The sequence below is a fragment of the Solanum lycopersicum genome, chromosome 11 (assembly GCF_036512215.1).
Source record: "Solanum lycopersicum chromosome 11, SLM_r2.1".
Classification (NCBI taxonomy): domain Eukaryota; kingdom Viridiplantae; phylum Streptophyta; class Magnoliopsida; order Solanales; family Solanaceae; genus Solanum; species Solanum lycopersicum.
The window spans coordinates 58,263,207-58,283,007 of NC_090810.1; the positions used below are offsets into that span (position 1 = coordinate 58,263,207).

The 19,801-nt window shown below is 35.5% G+C and overlaps 1 protein-coding gene across 2 annotated transcripts in view; it reads left to right on the forward strand.

Moving 5' to 3' along the window:
* Nucleotides 1–19,801, forward strand: part of LOC101253967 (DNA polymerase epsilon catalytic subunit A-like) — a 38,141-nt gene that overhangs the window by 12,963 nt on the left and 5,377 nt on the right. For both annotated transcript variants that reach the window (XM_010315036.3, XM_010315037.4), the window contains exons 16-35: nucleotides 2,997–3,115; nucleotides 3,203–3,344; nucleotides 3,427–3,521; nucleotides 3,654–3,759; nucleotides 3,867–3,946; nucleotides 4,043–4,219; nucleotides 4,419–4,506; nucleotides 4,656–4,736; nucleotides 4,871–5,014; nucleotides 6,918–7,013; nucleotides 7,157–7,357; nucleotides 9,211–9,265; nucleotides 9,334–9,476; nucleotides 9,554–9,993; nucleotides 13,686–13,830; nucleotides 13,916–14,113; nucleotides 14,207–14,281; nucleotides 16,666–16,856; nucleotides 18,277–18,460; nucleotides 18,546–18,610. In XM_010315036.3, the coding sequence (XP_010313338.1) occupies nucleotides 2,997–3,115; nucleotides 3,203–3,344; nucleotides 3,427–3,521; nucleotides 3,654–3,759; nucleotides 3,867–3,946; nucleotides 4,043–4,219; nucleotides 4,419–4,506; nucleotides 4,656–4,736; nucleotides 4,871–5,014; nucleotides 6,918–7,013; nucleotides 7,157–7,357; nucleotides 9,211–9,265; nucleotides 9,334–9,476; nucleotides 9,554–9,993; nucleotides 13,686–13,830; nucleotides 13,916–14,113; nucleotides 14,207–14,281; nucleotides 16,666–16,856; nucleotides 18,277–18,460; nucleotides 18,546–18,610 (2,825 nt within the window). The remainder of the gene's footprint in view (nucleotides 1–2,996; nucleotides 3,116–3,202; nucleotides 3,345–3,426; nucleotides 3,522–3,653; nucleotides 3,760–3,866; nucleotides 3,947–4,042; nucleotides 4,220–4,418; nucleotides 4,507–4,655; nucleotides 4,737–4,870; nucleotides 5,015–6,917; nucleotides 7,014–7,156; nucleotides 7,358–9,210; nucleotides 9,266–9,333; nucleotides 9,477–9,553; nucleotides 9,994–13,685; nucleotides 13,831–13,915; nucleotides 14,114–14,206; nucleotides 14,282–16,665; nucleotides 16,857–18,276; nucleotides 18,461–18,545; nucleotides 18,611–19,801) is intronic.

Genomic DNA, 19,801 nt, shown 5'->3' on the forward strand with positions numbered 1-19,801 from the left:
GAGATGAAGATAATATCACATGTTAATCATTAGAAGATGAATTTCTATGGGCGTTCTGGGAACACCAGACTTCAAATGAATAGAGTTAATTTTGAGAATATATCTGTATAGAAATCTTGGGCACTCTTTGGGGTAGCCCAGTGGTTTGGGCTTGGGACTTCCATGTTGGAGGTGTCAAGTTCGAAACCCCTTGCCAGTGAAAGCAAGGGGTTTGCCTTCTGGGTCGAGATCGTCACATCAGGCTTGCCTAGGATAGGTTACCTCTCGTATGTAGTTTGCGAGTTATTGCTTAGGAGCAGGGGTTTCCTTGTGCGCACCCTATTAGAATAGGAATATGTTTATATAATCCTATTGAAATAGGAATAGGTTTATACAATTCTATTAGAAATAGGTTTATACAATCCTATTAGAGTAGAAATATGTTTATACAATCCAATTAGAATAGGAATAAAGGATTGTATTCTATTAAATAGGGTCTCATGTAATAATGTAGACACAACAACAATTTAATAATATTCTTTTCCTATATTTCTCACATGGTATCAGAGCCTCTACGATCTTGGTAAACAATCAAAGAGCTTCCGCTGCGGCGGGCGGCTATTACTCATATATGCCGCCCGTTCGAGCAATGATTTTGTTAGCAAAAGTTGGGTCACAGTGTATCTTTCTAGTGACTATTTTTCCATATCTAATTTTTGTAGCACCGTGCCATCATATCAGTGACTACTTTTTCATATTTAATTTGTGTAGCACCATGTCATCCTTCTGGTGACTACCTTTTTTTTTTTTGCATATCTTATTTGCGTAGCACCGTGCATCTCTCCGGACTACTTTTCATATTAATATGCATAGTACCATGAGTTTTTTTTGAACTACTTTTTCATATCTGAGTTGCATAGCACCGTGTGTCTTTTCGATGACTCCTCAGATTTGATTTGCGTAGTTCCATTCGTCTTTCCGATGACTCCTGAAATCTGATTTGTACAGGGTTATGCCATCATTCCAATCCTACCCATATAATCTCTTTTTCATTAGGGTCGTGGCGTCATTCCGACCCTACCCTGTCGTTCCATCAATTCGAATTATCCTATTTAATTTCTATTTTCTAGTTGGGTCGTGACATCATTCCGATCCTACCTATATAATTTTATTTCTTAGATTCTGACCATTTTTAGCCATCAAACCTAATACTCCGGCATATGAGCATGTTCCAGCCAGTTTTTCGGTGACTTGTTTAATACGACTCATCTTTTGATTCCAACATGATCCATATACTTTATACTAGGTTTTGAGCACTTTGTTGCTCAGGGGGAGTTTAGTAGCCTTGTATGTCTATTATGTGAGTCACTCTATTGTTTGAAGCAGTCTTTGCAGGTTTAGTTTGGGAAGTTTAACATTGAAATTTTATCTGTGTGTTTACTGACATTTGCATCAAATCCAGTATTTAATGAGAAGACAAGTACATTAAGACTGACTGTCAATTTTGTGAAGTCGACTGATCAACTTGCGAATATCTCACTAAGCCCCTCATTGGAACACCAGACTTCGAACGAATAGAGTCAATCTTGAGTATATGTTTGTATAGAAATCTTGGGCACTCTTTTGGGTGGCCCAGTGGTTTGGGCTTGGGACTTCCATGTTGGAGGTCTCAAGTCGAAACCCCTTGCCAGCGAAAGCAAGGGGTTTGCCTTTTGGGTCGAGATCGTCGCATCAGGCTTGCCTAGGGTAGGTAACCTCTCGTATGTAGTTTGCGAGCTATTGCTTAGGAGCAGGGGTTTTCCCCGTGCGCACCCTGTTAGAATAGGATAGGTTTATATAATCCTATTGAAATAGGAATAGGTTAATACAATCCTATTAGAATAGGAATATGTTTATACAATCCAATTAGAATAGAAATAGGAATACTAAATAGTATCCTACTTGATAAAGGATTGTATTCTATTAAATAGGGTCTCATGTAATAATGTAGACACAACAACAATTCAATAATATTCTTTTCCTATATTTCTCATACACCCAAAGGGTTGCGGTTGCAGGTTCTTCTTGTCATAAAAAAAAATGGATCTTGGACCTAACTCACCCCCCAAAGTTGGCTCAAGAGGTGAGGATTGCCCAAATTAATGAGGCCACCCAACCCTTAAATGGTAAATGTGGTACTCTTCATCCCTCACGCACAGGGCTGGATATGTGATGTGTTAGCAATTTAATGTGGGTCCAATACCATGTAAAGAAATGGATCTTGGGCCTAACTCAAACGCAAAAGCTAGCTCAAAATGTATGATTGCCCAAACTATATTAATGAGACCACCATCCCTTTATGGGGTTAATGTGGGAGTCTTCAGTCTTCACAATAATATTCAGTCCGTAAGAGATTCTGGGGGAGACAAGGCAGAAGAAAGTACAAGTTGTAGAAGGTTCAATCGGAAACAAGTTAGAAGATTGAGAATCAATTAAATAGTAAATTCTCGGGGTCTACGTAACACTAAACCAATCATATCTGAAGGGGATTAGAACGATATTTCTAATTTTTCACTGCTATACCCTCAAATTATACTTATCTATTGTCCTGGAAGTCCATGCTGTGAATATTGGTTGATTTTGCTGCTGTTTAAGTGCAGCCTCTAGGGCATGACCATTAATAAATTATTCTAATTCTAATTTACGAGTAGTTACCAGCCTAAAAAGTAATAATTCGAATTTACGAGTATCATCAATATATTTTGTATTGTGTCATTTCAAGAAGCAGCCTAAGAAAATTAAGAGAACAATTCGGCAGTTACTTTTAGATGCTTGCAATGGGCTTTATGTGGATCTTTTATGGCTGACACCCAATTGCTTTAAAACATGATGTGCTGAACAGCTGACAAATACTGATTTTTACTTCTGCTGTCTTATTGAGGAGGTGCTTCATGTTGGGTGCATTATCTCTTTATTGTGGATGTAGCATTTTATATTTGGTAGCCTTTTGAATCTAACTTTAAACTTGATTCCATCAGCCACCATCAATAGTATCAGATGAGATATGCACTGCATGCGATTTTAATCGTCCTGGCAAAAAGTGTCTCCGGAAGCTTGAGTGGGTTTGGCGTGGTGAAATATACATGGCAAAAAGGAGGTATATTTTCTAGTCATTTAGTGAAAAATTGGAAACTTCAGATAGATTGCTACTGAAACTTGATATTTTGTTTATACCAAACATCAGTGATTATTACCACATAAAGAGACAACTCGAATCTGAACTTGTTGAAGTAGGAGATGGTCAACGATCAAAGTCTTTTCTTGATTTGCCTAAAGCAGAACAACAAGTAAAGCTCAAGGACCGTTTAAAGAAATACTGTCAAAAGGTAAGTTGCTAACTTTGCTATGCCATCTTCCTTTAACTTCTTTTTCTAGGACAACTGAATAGTCCCTTTTAACTATTTTAAGGCATATAAAAGAGTTCTTGAAAAGCCGGTCACAGAAGTTCGAGAAGCAGGGATCTGCATGCGAGAAAATCCTTTTTATGTTGATACTGTACGGAGGTAAGACAAGCTTATGGATCGTTTATTTATCTCCAGTATTTTTAATAGCTGTACTATGTCAACAATATCAGTTTGGAGCTTTTCAGCTGTACCCCAAGTTTGCACATATGAATTTTTGCTTTCTGTTAAAAGTTTCCGAGATAGGAGGTATGAATACAAAGGGCTCAATAAAGTTTGGAAAGGTAAGCTGTCTGAAGCAAAGGCTAGTGGAAATTCCATAAAGATTCAAGAAGCACAGGTGCCTTTTTAATGTGTCTTTCTATTGTTTAAAACTCATTCTGTCTTTGATAAGTAGAGAGATGCTATATGTCACTAACCGTTCTACATTTTCATTGATTTTCACAGGACATGGTAGTTGTGTATGATTCATTGCAGCTGGCTCATAAATGCATTTTGAACTCCTTTTATGGTTATGTCATGCGCAAGTATGTTTATATGGTTTCACTATTTCCGGCACACTGTCCTGTCCTTGTTCTATGCCTTCCAGCAGTGTAGCTACAGTCTCTTTTTCTCTCCTCCAGGGGTGCGAGATGGTACTCAATGGAGATGGCTGGAGTTGTCACATATACTGGTGCAAAAATCATTCAGAATGCTCGATTGTTGGTTGAAAAAATTGGAAAGCCCCTCGAATTAGACACAGATGGTATTTGGTGTGCATTACCAGGCTCTTTCCCGGAGAATTATACCTTCAAGACAAAGTAAGCTTTGGTTCTTAAGAAACATTGTTTCTTTAAGTGTTATTGCTGTTGCCCTTTCTCCTGTTCTTTTAATCTGTGCTGCATGATATTTATTTTCTGAGATGATTTCTGTTTTGTAGAGGTTTGTCCTTTATATTAAGAATGGTATTTTTTCTGCTGTTATACTGGATGTCATGATGATTATGGATGTGTATTTCAGAGATCCAAATAAGAAGCTGACAATATCTTATCCTTGTGTAATGCTGAATGTTGATGTGGCAAGAAACAATACCAATGATCAGTACCAGGTTGGAGGGGACGCGAGTCCTGTACTCTGCTTGTTTTACTTTCAGATGGTTTTTGCAAGACTATTAGTCTATCATTTCTGTAACCTTAAATAAACTAGAAACATTGTTTTCTACTGCATTAAAGAAACTATTTCCTCTTCCATTTTCAGACGCTCAAGGACCCCATCAATAAGACATATACAATACACAGTGAGTGCTCAATTGAGTTTGAAGTGGATGGACCATATAAGGTGAAACACAAACACCTACACACACATCTATAAGCAAACTTCGTGTTCGTTGTGTTGTCCCTTTTAATAACTTTGTGCTGTTTAATAAGAATGATAACTATGTTGATTATTCTTTTATTTTTTTCTGCAAGTAGGCAATGATTCTTCCTGCTTCCAAGGAAGAAGGTATTCTAATAAAGAAGCGATATGCAGTTTTCAATGATGATGGTACACTTGCCGAACTTAAAGGTTTTGAAATTAAACGTAGAGGTGAGCTAAAGCTCATCAAAGTATTTCAGGTACTCACTTCATTTGTTTAATACACTATTTGTTCTTTTCTTTCAACTAAAAGATATTTTTCTCCTATTTACTTTCTGAGGGACATGGTCTGTGAGGGTTCATTTAGCTTATCCCAACTTTTTTGGGACTGAAGTGTAGTTGTTGTGCTTTCTGAAAACATCTCCTCCCCTTCATGTTGTTTTGGGTGCTGAGTCCAGCTGTTTCCTATTCCATCTTGTTTTATTGTTATGTCAAATCTGTCAAATTCTAAGACATTTTACTATATAAGGGGACAAAATTTGCTCCTGTTTTTAAGATGCACAACACTTGGATTAGACCTCTTTAAATGATACCGCCAGTCCACCAGTACATTTAAAGAAACCTCATCCAAAGTGTATTTTCTCTCTCTCTGAATTTAGAGCAATTTTAAGTTATAAAATGGGTCACTAATCATTGTTCAGTGTTTAGCAAAATGGAGTAGTAATATGCAGATTATTAGGCTGTGCCTTTCAGGGCTCTGTTACTCTTATGTTGAGAATGGTAACAGTTAATCTATATATCCACTGGTACACTACATCAAAATATGTAGTCCAGTTTATGAGACAAATATCTAGGTAGTTCAACTTATGAATCCCGTACTAGTGTACTGTTTTCTGAAATGACGTTTATTGTACACATCTGTAGGGTGAATATATGGTTATCTCGATATGAAGTAGTTCATATTGAACTTTTTGACCCTGGTTTGTATCTGCTACCAGTAGATATAATGTGTACACCCTATGTATTTCCTTCCATAATGGACTCAATATGTTGTTATGACAAATCTTATTACATCTTTTGTGGGAATTTTCTATTCTAGGCCCAAAAGGGATTCTAATTTCTGATTCTTATATAGAAGTCGTTATACATTGTTGGCTAAATCAGTGACTTTAGATGTTGAGAAAAGTAATTGAAAGAGAACTAGTTTGACTTAATTAGGATGCAAGTTAGATTATCTGGGAATATAAGATGGATTCTTTCTACCTTACTATAAGTTCATGTCTGCTGGTTGTTTACATCTGAAGTCAGATGATTCTTTCACATTGTCTTGTAGGTTAATATCCTTAGGCATTAGCCTTCCCATTTCTTAGTATTAGATGGATTTACTGGCTGATCTAAAAAATTAAATAGTGAGAATTATTTAGGAGGTTATGAGAGAGCCTGATGTGGAAGATACCTCTGTCTTGCCCCCTTATGTTTTTGATTTATAATGGAAGATTGACATGGTGTGCATCTTAGAAATTGAGAATTCTATCATCTATAATAGATGTTTGCTTCTTTCGTGGTTATGGTCCTGACTTGAATTATTGCATCTTGCTTCACCTGCAACCTTTGAGTTGGTCCTAGCTAATGACTGAGAAAGGAACATCTGGTTATTTTGGATGCACATACAAATGTCTTATAATGTACAGTTTTTTTGACTTCTCCATTTATAACAAAGTTAGGTATGAATATTATATATTAATGAGTGATAAAATTAAGTCCATTTCATCATTACTGTTGCTCATATTTTATTCTGGACAAAAGAAGCTGCTACTCTTGCCATTATATCCAGCTGGCATTTTATGAACTGGCCAACAGTTTATTCCTTTCTATTCTGTTATACTTTACTGTACTATGTGAGAGTTGTAGCCGCATTCTTTCCTCTAAACAGCTATAGTTCAATCTTGAAGAGTTACACAACTCTAATCCTGTGAGATTTTCTTTGGTATTTCATGAATTAGCATATTTTGATTATCTAATCTACTATGGCCCATTCAACTCAATATAGAATAGTATCGTCAATGAGGATCCAACATATCATTTACTGAAATTTTAGTGGTTACTTGTTATATCTACTTTATATTATCATACAAATTGATTCTTGAGTGAACATATTTGCAGGCTGAGCTTTTTGATAAGTTCCTCCATGGATCAACCTTAGAGGAATGCTATTCAGCAGTTGCTGCTGTGGCAGATCGGTGGCTTGACCTGCTTGATGTAAGTGAACAGTTATCTTAGCAAACTGCTGTGAAGTTCTTAATTTTAAGCATGCAATGTATAATAACTTATGCAAGTGCGATCAAAAGTGGCATTTGTAAAAATCTTTTATAGTTGCAGTTATAACTCTGTTGTTTGTCCAGAATCAAGGCCAAGATATTGCAGACAGTGAGTTGCTTGGATATATATCTGAATCAAGCACAATGAGCAAGTCCCTAGCCGATTATGGTGAACAAAAGTCATGTGCAGTAACTACTGCTAAACGGCTTGCTGATTTTCTAGGGGATGCAATGGTCAAAGAGAAAGGATTGCTTTGTCAATATATTGTTGCATGTGAGCCAAAGGTACACCTGTTTCGGCTTGATTTGGTAGTTCCCCTCTGTATTTAGAGTTTTGATCAAGAACTTTTTTTTGATCTACTCAATAAATATATTTCCATGGCTATTTTTTTAGAGTTGCCTTTTACTTTAGCCATAACATTGTGAAGGGAAATGGACACATCCAAGAAATTGGTCTGGAAGACGAGGGAAACTAGAAAGTGCTGCTTCAAATGCTCTTTGATAGAGATGGATTAATTTGCTCTTAGCTGCATAATTCTTATCTCATTTGCATGAAGTCCCGTTAAGATGTCTCTAACATGCAAGATAGTTCTTTTTGGACAAGTTGTGGTCAATTCTGAGTAAATTATAATTCTTATCTTGGCCAGGAAACATGCTATGCTATGCCCCTCCCAGAACCCCTATAAGTTCTTGCCCTCAGTGTTCCACTAGACACAAATATCCAGTTTTTGCTTTCTTTCAGTATTGATCTATAATTTTTTCAGGTTTCTTCCTTTGACATCATGAACCGATTGATTTCATTTACTGCAACTGTTGTTATCTGAAGCTATACTAGTTTATCATAAGTGTGAAAGTCTTACTAAGGGCCAAATTACCCCATTTACAACAACATGCCTAGTGAAATCACACAAGTGGGTCTGGGGAGGGTAGAGTGTGTGCAGACCTTCCCACTACCTCGTGGAAGTAGAGAGATTGTTCAGTAGACCCTCGGCTCAAGTGCATCATTTTCAGGTATAAAGAAGAAGAAAACAGTGACAAAAACATAACAACTAATAGGAGAAGCAGTACAGAGCCGAGAAGAAAAGAATATGAATAACAACAGAATAGTGCAGTAGCCGAAACATAATAAACAGATGAAGATAGATATCTAAAACTTGAACTAACAAGAATAGGGCCACTACCTACTTAACTTCTACCCTAATACGCGACCTCCATCTTCTCTCCCCAATGCTTTTTCAGCCTTATGTACATGCCATTTTCGCTACTTCACTTGCTTACAGACCTTCCTCAGCTTATTGTGAGCTCTTCTATTGTGCATCATTCACAAACTAGATGTTGCAATAATTCATTTGGGTAGCCCCTCAGATTGTGATGTTTCCACACTTGATATAAGTTTGTTCCATGTGAATATTGGGGGAAAAAGGAAGAAAATTTAAGCTAGAACCAGTGAAGGTTAAGTTAATATGATTGGTTATCCTAAAATCTAAAGCAAGTCAACCACTTATTTCTACTCTGCAAGTTCACATTCAGGTTATGGAGTATAATTTTTAACCTTAAAAGCCTAAAATGGGTTATGCCAGGCTAGGGTTTCTGAAGTTCTGAGAAGTTGGGCGGAAGTAGGAGTAAAATAGCTAAAAATAGGTATAGCTGGAAACTTTTCCTGGCATTCATCTGGTGGACAGTGTGGAAGGAGAGGAATTGCATATGCTATGAAGGTGTAGAAAATGAAATGCAGAAGATCAAATATAACTTTATCTTGCTGCTCTGTTTTTGGTGTAACCAGATATATTCTAATGAGTCTGTCTATTATTGATGTACTTGATTCATTATAGATAGAGATAGAAGTGTTCTAGAGTCTCATTTGTAAATATGGTTTCAGTAATACCTAAGTACTGTTTATCAAAATAAAAATAAAAATCTGAGGAAATTATGGAAGGCCAATTGTTTTCTTTTGAAGACATTCCTATCATTGTTGCTTAAAAAGGTACTTTCAAAACGCATGCAGTTGCCTCTCAGATTAAGGGTGAACTAGCATTGAACAGATAGAGAATTTAATTTTTTACTCTGATGGTTCTTTCTTCCCATAATTTTGGCTACTCTCTTTCTGCAGTTAATTTAACAATTGTCTTATCATGCAGGGAACCCCAGTAAGTGAACGTGCTATTCCTGTTGCAATATTTGAAACTAATGCTGGTAAGTTGCATTAATTTGTCCTTTACCTTACATAAAGAGCATTAGTTCTTATACACTTGGCTCTTCAGAGATCATGAGGTACTATGTCAAAAAGTGGTGCAAAATATCATCGGAAATTGGAATACGCTCCATTATTGATTGGTCTTATTACAAGCAACGACTCAGTTCAGCAATTCAAAAGATTATCACAATTCCTGCTGCAATGCAGAAGGTACAGCTAGCTGTCTAATTTTATGGATTAAGATGCAGTAATTTGCAAATTCCTGTACATGATTCTGGTGCTTTCAGGTTTCAAACCCTGTCCCAAGGGTGGTTCATCCTGATTGGCTGCATAAGAAGGTTCGTGAAAAAGAAGACAAATTTCGCCAACGAAAATTAAATGATATCTTCAGTTCAGTGAACAAAGACGACACAGTGGCCAGTAAACATTCTAAAAATCAGCAAAATTTTGAAGACCTGGAAGACTTTAGACTCAGTGGTAAATCGTCTATATTTGGTCCAAGGCCCGTTGTTCATCGTCATGGAGTCAACAAAGAACATCTAGTGAACACTAGTGATCGATTGGACAGTCAACAGCAAAATGGTCAAGCTAGCAGTCCATCCAAGATGTTACCATCACAAGAAATTGCTGATGTGGAAGATATTGACAGGAATGTAGATTATCATGGATGGCTACAACAAAAAAAGAGAAAATGGAAAGAGATTCGTGAAGAAAGGAAACGCCAAAGGTATGCTTATCTCTTATTCTCCATAAGAGGAATAATATGAAATATATTTATTGCAAACACAACTATCCAAAGATCAAATATAGAAAGTAAGACAACTTCTATATATTATCACTCTCATGATGTGTCAATTGTCAAACATGTCTTAAGAAAGCTAAGTATTGCAGCCCAATAATCATAGTTACTAGACTATTCTGAAGAAGAGATTAGAGTGAGGATACTATACAATTCCATTTGACCTTGTTAATGGAATTGGATCTATTTTCAAAACATCTACCATTCCTTTCCTTCCAAACTGACCACCATAGACATGATGGTATTAACCTCCATCATCTCCTCTGACTCTTGCTGCTTCCTTTCCTTACCCAGCTCTTTAACAACTCTGATGTATGTTCTGTCATCGTCCAATTCAGGTTTGAAATGCTAAGGAATAAATTCCAGACTTGCTTGGTAAAGTTACAATGCAAAAAAGGTGATTGTTCATTTCTCCTGTCAAATTGCACAAAAAGCATCTGGGAACTATTTGTTTACCCTTCTTCTGTAAAACTTCCTGTGTTAAACAAGCCCTCTTTATCAATAGCCAGGTAAAACATTTCACTTTTGTAGGAAGTCCCCCTTATAAAAATAGTTCCATTGATGCTTTGGTCACCTGCCATCAGTTGGAGACCTCTTTTGTAGGCACTGCTAATTAAGTAAAGACTATCATTTTTGTGCCTCCATAGCATCCTGTCTATGGCATTTTTGTCTATTCTCATTCCACCTAACTTTCCTAGTAATTCTGCAACCCTTTCCACCTCCCAATCATTGAGAAATCTTCTGAAAATTAAATTCCAGCCCTGTTCTGACCAACAATAACTTACACTAGCATCAGGATTCTCACAGATTTGAAAGAGATATGAGAAGAGATCCCTAAGTGAGGATTGTTCGATATCCTTCCAAAATCTAGTTTTACTGCTATTTCCCACCTTGATAAAAAATCTGCCTCCATTTGGGGCCACATGTTTCTGATTGTTCTCCATACTCCCACCCATAAGGTTCAACTGTGTTCTCTGTACAAGGACTTAATTCACCATACTAAGCTTTAATCACCTCTTTCCAGAGAGCACATCCCTCCTCAGTGTACCTCCCACAACCACTTTTTCAGCAGACTTTCATTTTGCAATCTCAAGTTTCTATTCCCAGATCTTTGCTAAGAAGTACAGTCTTCCAGTTAACTAAACTATAGCTACCTTGCCATAGAAAGTTTCTCCTTAACTTGTCCAATTGTTCTTCTACTTTTGCTGGAATCGGAAATAAGAACATCACAGGGGTACAGAGTCAAGAACAGTTTGCTGGAATTGTTCTTCTACTTTTGCTGGAATTTGAGCTAGCTTTTGGGGTGTGAGTTAGGCCTAAGACTTAATTTCAACAAGTTTTAATGCATGTCTCAATCCACTTCAACCATCTAGCTCTGAATCCCATCTGGTTAAGAATGTTTAAAAGGAACGACCAATTTACATGGTCATTAGCTTTTTGTATATCCAGCTTGCACATTAAGCCGGAACTTCCTTCCTTTATTCTGGAATCAATACATTATCTGACTATGACTGCAGCATCCATCATTTGCCTCCGCTTCAAAAAAGCCATCTGATGTTTGTTGATCAGTTTGTCCACCACTCTTTTCAGTCTTTCAGCCAAACACCTAGCAATGTGTTTGTAGACGCCCCTTACTAAGCTGATTGGTCTAAAATCCTTTAGGATGGACGTTCCATCTTTCTTTGGAATTAATGCAATGAAAGTTGCATTAAAACTTTTTTCAAAGACTTGGTTGGAGTGAAAAAACTGGAAAGTATTTATTATATCTTTCTTCATTAAATTCCAAAAAAAATTGAAAGAACACCATTGGAAACCCATCTGGTCCAGGTGCTTTCTCTTTTGCACATAAGTTTAAGCTTTCAAAAGTATTGGGCTGCAACCTTAGCTTTCTTCAACACATGTTTGACAATTACAACTAATAAGTAGAACAGTGAAGAATAGTGAGATAATAAATAGTCACTAGAGAAGGCACTCATGGGCTAAGGACATGTTTGACCATAGATTTTCCCAAAAATATTTGGAAAAGAACTTGGAAAATATTGTTTGGCCATACAACTTGCTATTATTTGGCAAATATTTCTGGTAAACAATCCAAATTCTCAAATAGTAGAAAACACTAGTATTTGGGAACTTTTAAAAATTTAAAAATTACTCCGTTTTTATACTTTATAAAAATACCCATCATTTGTAATTTTGAACAGAATTTCTGTCCTAGTTCATAGTTAAAATTTATACAGCTATATACATATTTTATACAGTTTTTGTCCGAGTTTGCTCTACGGAGTCACTTCCAATTACAAGTAGTAATAGTAGTTTTTTGTAGATATATAATTGGTATTTTCCTCTTTTTTTCAATTTCATATTCTTTCTGTTCGGTTTCATGAATTTTCACGTAACGTGCTTATAATAAAATGATAATACAAACTTATGGATATTTTTTTTTATAGATTTTGGAACTTATGGGTATAAAACATGTTTCTTTTAAAAAGTCAAATATATCCCAAAACCTATGGCCAAACGTATGGTTAAACTTCACCCAAAAATGACTTGTCAAAAATATTTGGTGATCGGTGGCTAAATGCTACTCACGGGTATGACGCATTGGTTAATAAAGTGGGTTGAACTATAAGTCTCGGGTTCATATCTCATTGGAGACAAAAACACTGGGTGATTTCGTCCCAGCTGTCCAAGCCTGGTAGACAGTTTCTACCTATGCTGGTGGGAGATAGCAAGTACCTTGTGGAATCAATTGATGTGCACCCAAGCTGGCCCTGACACCATGATTATAAGAGTTACTAGAATAGATGTGATGACAAGAATCCCATAGCCAGACAAATAAGAAAGTAGTGAAGAATTTGGCGGGCATAGAAAGTGCAGGTGCAGAATTTTGACAAACTCCCTGAAAATTACAGTGAGAACTGACATTATTTCTTCATAGTGCTTGGTACCATAAGAACATACCATCATACTACCTGTAACCAAATTTATATGACTTGATTTCCTTTTTAGTCAGTCCCAAAAAGAATGACACATTTCTATATTAAGTAACAATTTAACTTTAAATGTCCATTTTACCCTTGATGAAATAATTTATAGCCACACAAATATCTATCCTTGTTTTAAACCACAAGTTTCACAAGTCTTATTTTCTTTCGTAAACACTGTGCCAAGTCAAAATGGGACGGAGGGAGTAACAGAGTACTAATATAACAAAATAACTACATCCATTTTTGGGTGGAGGAAACCTCTGCAAGTATGAAGGAAGAATGACCTCTATTTATGGGTAGAGGAAACCTGTTACCTATATCATTCATATCATCACAGTTTTCACCGGTCACACCTACTGCAGCTACCTCGTTATCCAAATAATAAGGAATATCATATTGCTGTATAACTTTTATTTTTGTTGTCTTGGGTTTTTAATAAATATCTCCTACTTGAATACTTTTGCACAGATAAATCAAATCAGGCACAACAGATACTCAAATTCAAATATCTATTTCTAATCAAATCAGGCACAACAGATACTCACATCCAAATATCTCAGCATCTCTTTTTCAATTGAACTCCCTGTGGTGCATCGTGGCTTGTTCTTCTTTTGATGTTATTGTATTTGTTAGGTTGGATACGTCGAGTACAGTAAACCATGTTAATGGCAGTACTGACATGTTTCATAGCATGGCAAATCGCAAACGTCAGGGTAAAACTGGGGTTAATTCCTACTTTGAGCGACACGAGTTAGCCTTCACACGTAATCACTGGCAGGTGATGTAGCTCATATGATTTTAATGAGTATTCTGCTGAATCCATTTCTTTTATTGGTTCTTATGTAAATTCGTCTTTCCTTCAGATAGTTCAGCTTGAACCAACTTCACAACATGGACAATTTTTTGCATGGGTAGTTGTGGAAGGAGTCATGCACAAAATTTCAGTAACGATCCCCAGAGTGTTTTACCTCAACTCCAAAGCTCCTATAACTGAGGAATTTCCTGGAAGACGTGTCAACAAGATTCTTCCTCATGGACGCCATAGCTATAATTTAATTGAGGTACATTATCATTATCAGTTCTGATCATACTTTAATGCGTTTGGCTGCAAAGGTTTTAGGTTCCGTCATTGCACAATTTCTATTTCTTATTAGGTCACTATTGATGAGGATCAATTCAAGTCAGAAAGCAAAAAGCTAGCAGCTCACCTTGCTGACCCAGAAGTGGAGGTCAGTATTTCTTCCGCCTAAAGTTCTGTATTGTTCATAAACCTGAACATGCTTGGTGCATGCGCTTCACTCAAAAATGCAATTGCAAGTGTAATCAGAACTTTACTTTTGATGTCAAGTTCTTTTATAAGATCTGTCAACGTGTTTGCCTTCCGTTCTCTTTTTAAAAAGTTGAATCAATTTGTATTGTAAGTGTACTGTTAGTAATGGTTTTAATTGTCCAATTGCACATACATGTTTTCTCTGTTAGGTTGTTCTTGAATTTCCCATTCATGATGTTTCTTTTGCCATTCTATATTCAAAATCTTAAATCTGTTGCTTGAGATTTTGATGACATAGTTTTACTTTATAATTGTTTGATATTTGTCTTGAACTTTATTAAGAGGATTTGCTGAAAAATGGAATATCATGAATTGACAATAATAAGAGTGTGGGTGTAGATCCAACTCAAATTATTTAGACAAAGTTTAGATTGATAAATTTGAAACTTCATAATTTTTTCTTGAATCTTCTTAAAATGTCTAAGTGCAACTGTGCAAGGCAGCCAGATCACATGACCTGTAGAATGGATTAAGAAAAGTAAGGGGCAATATATTAATGTGTAAGCTAAGACAACATTCCTTAAAGGTTAAATCCAACTATGATTATACTGTATACTGTGCCATGTAAGAAAGCTAAGAAAGACAACGTTCCTTCCTTAGCTCTTCACACTCACAGTTAGTACTTACTCCTTTTGGATGTACTTTCACCAGCAATCTTTTTGTTGGTTTAGATCAATAAATTACTTGCATTATCAATCAAAACAGAACTCTCTCAAATATGGTTTTAATTGGTACAACATGGCCTACATTTATTTCTCAGTACCATTTTATTTCTGTAAGATTAGTTTTAAATAATGCACTAAAAAGTGAAGTCCTCCATGACTATGTACTTAGTTTGTGAATTCTATATGCCAACAAAATTGTAACAAAAAAGATTCAACAAAATTTTAGTTTAGAAAATTTTCATCACTAGTAATATAATTTAAGTTGTTAATAGGTGAGGACAATGAATAACAGTAGCAAAATACTTTATGAATCTGATATAAGACAGCTTTTCATGATCAAAAGATTCTCTCAACAAAAAATGATGGATCTTCCCCTTGTTTATAGCAATACCTGAGAAGTAATTCAAAGCTGTGGAGGATTCACTTCCAGTTTCATCATAGAGAACCTGCTGGGGTTCGGTAAAATTGATATTTTTCCAGTGCACTCCAGTCATTCAGTGTATATATATTTATACTAGTTTCTGAGGACGTGCTTCGCACGTGTGTTTCATGTGAATTTTATAGACACGTTAGAATGACTAAATCTCATTGTTACGACAATAAAACATTCATAGAAAACTAAATTAAGAAGTCTAACACAGTGAAAAAAAGACAAAAAGAAACACAATATTTAAGAAAAAATACACTATAGACATTATTCTTATAAGATTGATGTATATATAGATGAAGAAATAAGTACAAAATTAGTACATAATCTCTCTGAGTTTTTATCGATTCCTTTCATGTCCTATCAAAATTCAAGAGTCTTCATCATCTGTTTTTATTATAGAATAAAAATAATAGCCTAATAATCTTGGTAGGGGTTTCATGAGATAAAGAAGTTAAATTTATATAAATAGAATAGAAGGAATATCAAAAGATATCTTAAAGTTTTAGTTTAAATATTTGGAGGTTATGAATATGAAAAGATGAGAGTTATGAATATTAAGAGTATAAAAGTTAAATAAGTAATTAGAAAATAACAATAAATAAATGAAGAATATGAAAAAAAAATTAAAGTTAGCAAACCATATAAAAAGAACAACTAAAGTTCTTATCATGTAAAGCATTAATGAATTTAAATTTGTGAAGATAGAGTCATTCTTTAATAATAATCAAGAGAACATTATCAATGTGCGTCTCCATTTTGTCGATTTGCACCCTTTAAATTATTAAATTTTGTTATTTATCATAAAGGATAATACTTTATCCACATCAATTATATTATTCATGAGAAGGGTTAAGGAAAAAGTTATAAGAAGAGGAAAAGAAAAGAAATTTAGGTAAAGATTTTTTAAAAGAAAATTATAATTATTATATACATATAGATTATAGATGGTAAATATTAATAGATTAGATATTTAATTAGGAATTAATCTTAGGAAGTCTAAAAGTCATTAACATTTAATTAAATTTATACAATCAAATATTTAAATATTTTATAACAATTTAATTTATAGAAAGGGTAAAACCGTAATTCAACTTCAACTTTTTTCATATATTTACTGAAAAAGAACTTGTCTCTTTAATCTTACTCTTCTTGTTGAATGTTAATTGTCTTACGAGATTCTTTGATCAGGGAATATATGAAGCAAAGGTTCCGTTAGAGTTCAGTGCTATTCTTCAGATGGGTTGTGTTTGTAAAGTTGATAAAGCAACTAAGAAAAGGAATCCACAAGATGGTTGGAGTTTGAGTGAGCTGCATATGAGGACAACAACTGAGTGCCCGTATTTGGAGCAGTCAATAGCTTTCTTCTACTTATATCATAGGTAAGTTAGGACCCCTTTGATTCTATTATATACCTGCTTAAAATTTCAGAAAGATTTCCATTTCAAGTTTGATATTTTATGTTCTATGATGATTCATGATATATTATGTTTAGTTCAATGTTCATGTTAATTCTTATCCTAAAAAGGAAACATGCGAGGATAGATATAACAGTTTGTTTCATCAAATCAAATTTTTGAATATATTTGTACAATCTTACTTGACTATAAAAGGTTCTCTCCATGTATTAAAAGATCCTCTTTGCATGACCCATGCTCGACTGTTGGGTACTATATAGACGTGACACCTGTCAATTACCACGTAAAACCCGTTCACTTGCCAAACCTGGTTCCTTCTAAGAGTCACAGCAAACAAATTTGAAGTGCTTGCTAATAATCTAAAAATAACTCAGAAGTTCCAAAACCATTGATGATCTAATTGGTCTTGTGTTAAATCTACTTGCTACCCAATGTTCTTGCCTTCCTCTGCTGGCTTGTACTACATCCATTAATTTACTTGGTACCCAAAGTTCTTGCCTTACTTTGCTGTCCAGTACTACATCCATAAGCCTTCCATGTGTTGCTTTGTTTGTCAGGAACCCTTATGTTTACTTCCATCAGGGGAATTGGCCTTGATATTTATTCAATTACATACAAGTTGGCCAACCAATCTGTATAGTAATTGATTTTGTATTCAAGGTAGGTTATTTCGTCCTAGCCTCCCAATTTATTCGTCCGAACAACATATGAAGCCTAATATCCTTGTAAGCTTTGGATTCTTTCCTATATTTGACGGGGAAAGAGGTTACCAAGCAAGTGAAACTGTACTCGCCTCATTCTACGTAAATGGCTTGGATATTGCTTGCTGCTTAGCTCTTTGGATTGTTTCTTAGATTGATTATTCCCATTTATTAGTGAGATCATATTGGATTTTAGGGGATGGGGACTTCCAACTTCAATCTTGAAAATAGTGTTAAATTGGTCTGTCTTTGGTGCAGAGGTAGGCAGGTAGCAGAATGCCCTTAATGCTGAAGATAGAATCTTACCAGTTATCAATTTTTTTAAATCTAAACAGGCACGTTTTTACATTTGTGGTCCAAAAAAGAACCCTTAATTTTCCCAAAAACCTGTAGTTCGTTAATCCAAATGCACCAAGTCAGCCTCAATATTTTACTTTGAATAATCAATTTTTGAATTTTTTCATGTGTAAGCAAACATATGAATCATCACTTGCATTGATTAAGCAGTTTGTTAGAACAATATTAATTGTTTAACTTCTATTGGGGGCATGTTCTGAAATCGTGCATTGATTTTCACACACAATCTTGTTTCTTCTGGATTTAGTCACACAACTGTTTAAGTTCACATTACAGATTTTGCGAGTTACTAAGACTTAATATGTAATATCTGAATTATATTTCAGTGTGTCGGATGTACGAGCCATTTTTGTGGGACATTTTCCTGCGTCCAAGATGATACATGTTGTGGTTGTTAATCCATTTCAAAACAAGGAATTATCACAAAACGTTCTCGAAAGACATTTTCATGAAGCTTGCCGAACATTGTCTGGGCAGCCTATCACACAAAAGGAAGGTATTAGTTTCAAGGTAAGGTCATTGTTTCCTCAAAATAGCATTAACTGTTTGGCTATGCTCTCATTCTTATCCTTTTGTTTTTTGTCTCTTGTTTTAGTTGGATTATGTCGGGTACATCAAGGATGCTGAGAGGATTCTACAGAGAGCAGTTAATGAGCATAGGTTATTTTTCATTATCTTAATCTTTGTCATTCTATTTGTTCTTAATATGCCGTCTTGTCAATCATTAAGTTTGAAATTTATTTCTTACCTTTTCAGTCTGGTGGCTGATAGTATACTATTTCTTTAGCCTAAACAACATTCCGTAGGTTCACTTCAAATCCTTAGTGGCCTGCTGGTACACTTTTTGTACATTATATCTTACTATTCGTATGTCAGGAAATGTTGATGCACAATATTATCTTTGTTAAGAAAATGGGACCTTGGGCCTAATTCGAATTCAAGAGTTAACTCATGGGTGAGGATTGCCAAAACAGCCAACCATTCTCTCAACTAATGGGGGATACTAACACCTCCCGAATACTCAGGGCTGGTCATCTAAAGTGTGAATAACATAATATGGGTGGGTGAGTGGGGGTGGGGGGACATGGGGTCAACCTTGAATAGGGATGCGTGTGGCTCTGATGACATCTTAAGAAATTGGACTTATGGCCCAACTCAACAAAAAAAGCTAGTTTAGAGGAGAGGATTGCCTTAAACAATATAATAAGATATGATCCATTTCCTCAACCAATATGTGATAGACAGTTCTAAGCTACTTATCTGGGAGGAATGAATTATTTCTCCTTGAATTCTGAACATATTGAATCCGATGAACCTTGTTATTTGCTAATACATGCATTATAGTATCACCCAAATCGTAATTCTTCATTGGTAGACATGTTTATCTATGTTGCAAGGATTGGGTGTGGGTATCCAATTGGACCAATCCGACTGTGGACCTAGAGGTAAGATTCAGGGGTACGGATCCAATGTACATATATGGGTGCGGGGATCCGGCTCAAATTCAAAATTCTAAAAAAGGATCTATAAAAATATCCTAAAAGGCTGTGGGATGCAGCCATAATTTAATCTTTTATTTTGAGAATATCAATATTGTAGGCACTAATCAATGGCAGGCAGCAGATAAAATTCAATCTTCCATTTTCTCTTCAAGTTTTGTCATGGATTGTTGTCGAAGTACCCAATTTTGATTGACCACCCGGTACGAATCCCACACCCTTACCAGTACCAGTGTATGATTCATGTTGACAAGGTGTGGCAGCTAAAATGAATAGTCCCCGCAACATAGATTTTTGTAAACTTCAGCAGCACCAATAACAATAGACTACCATGATTGCATGTGTGATGACT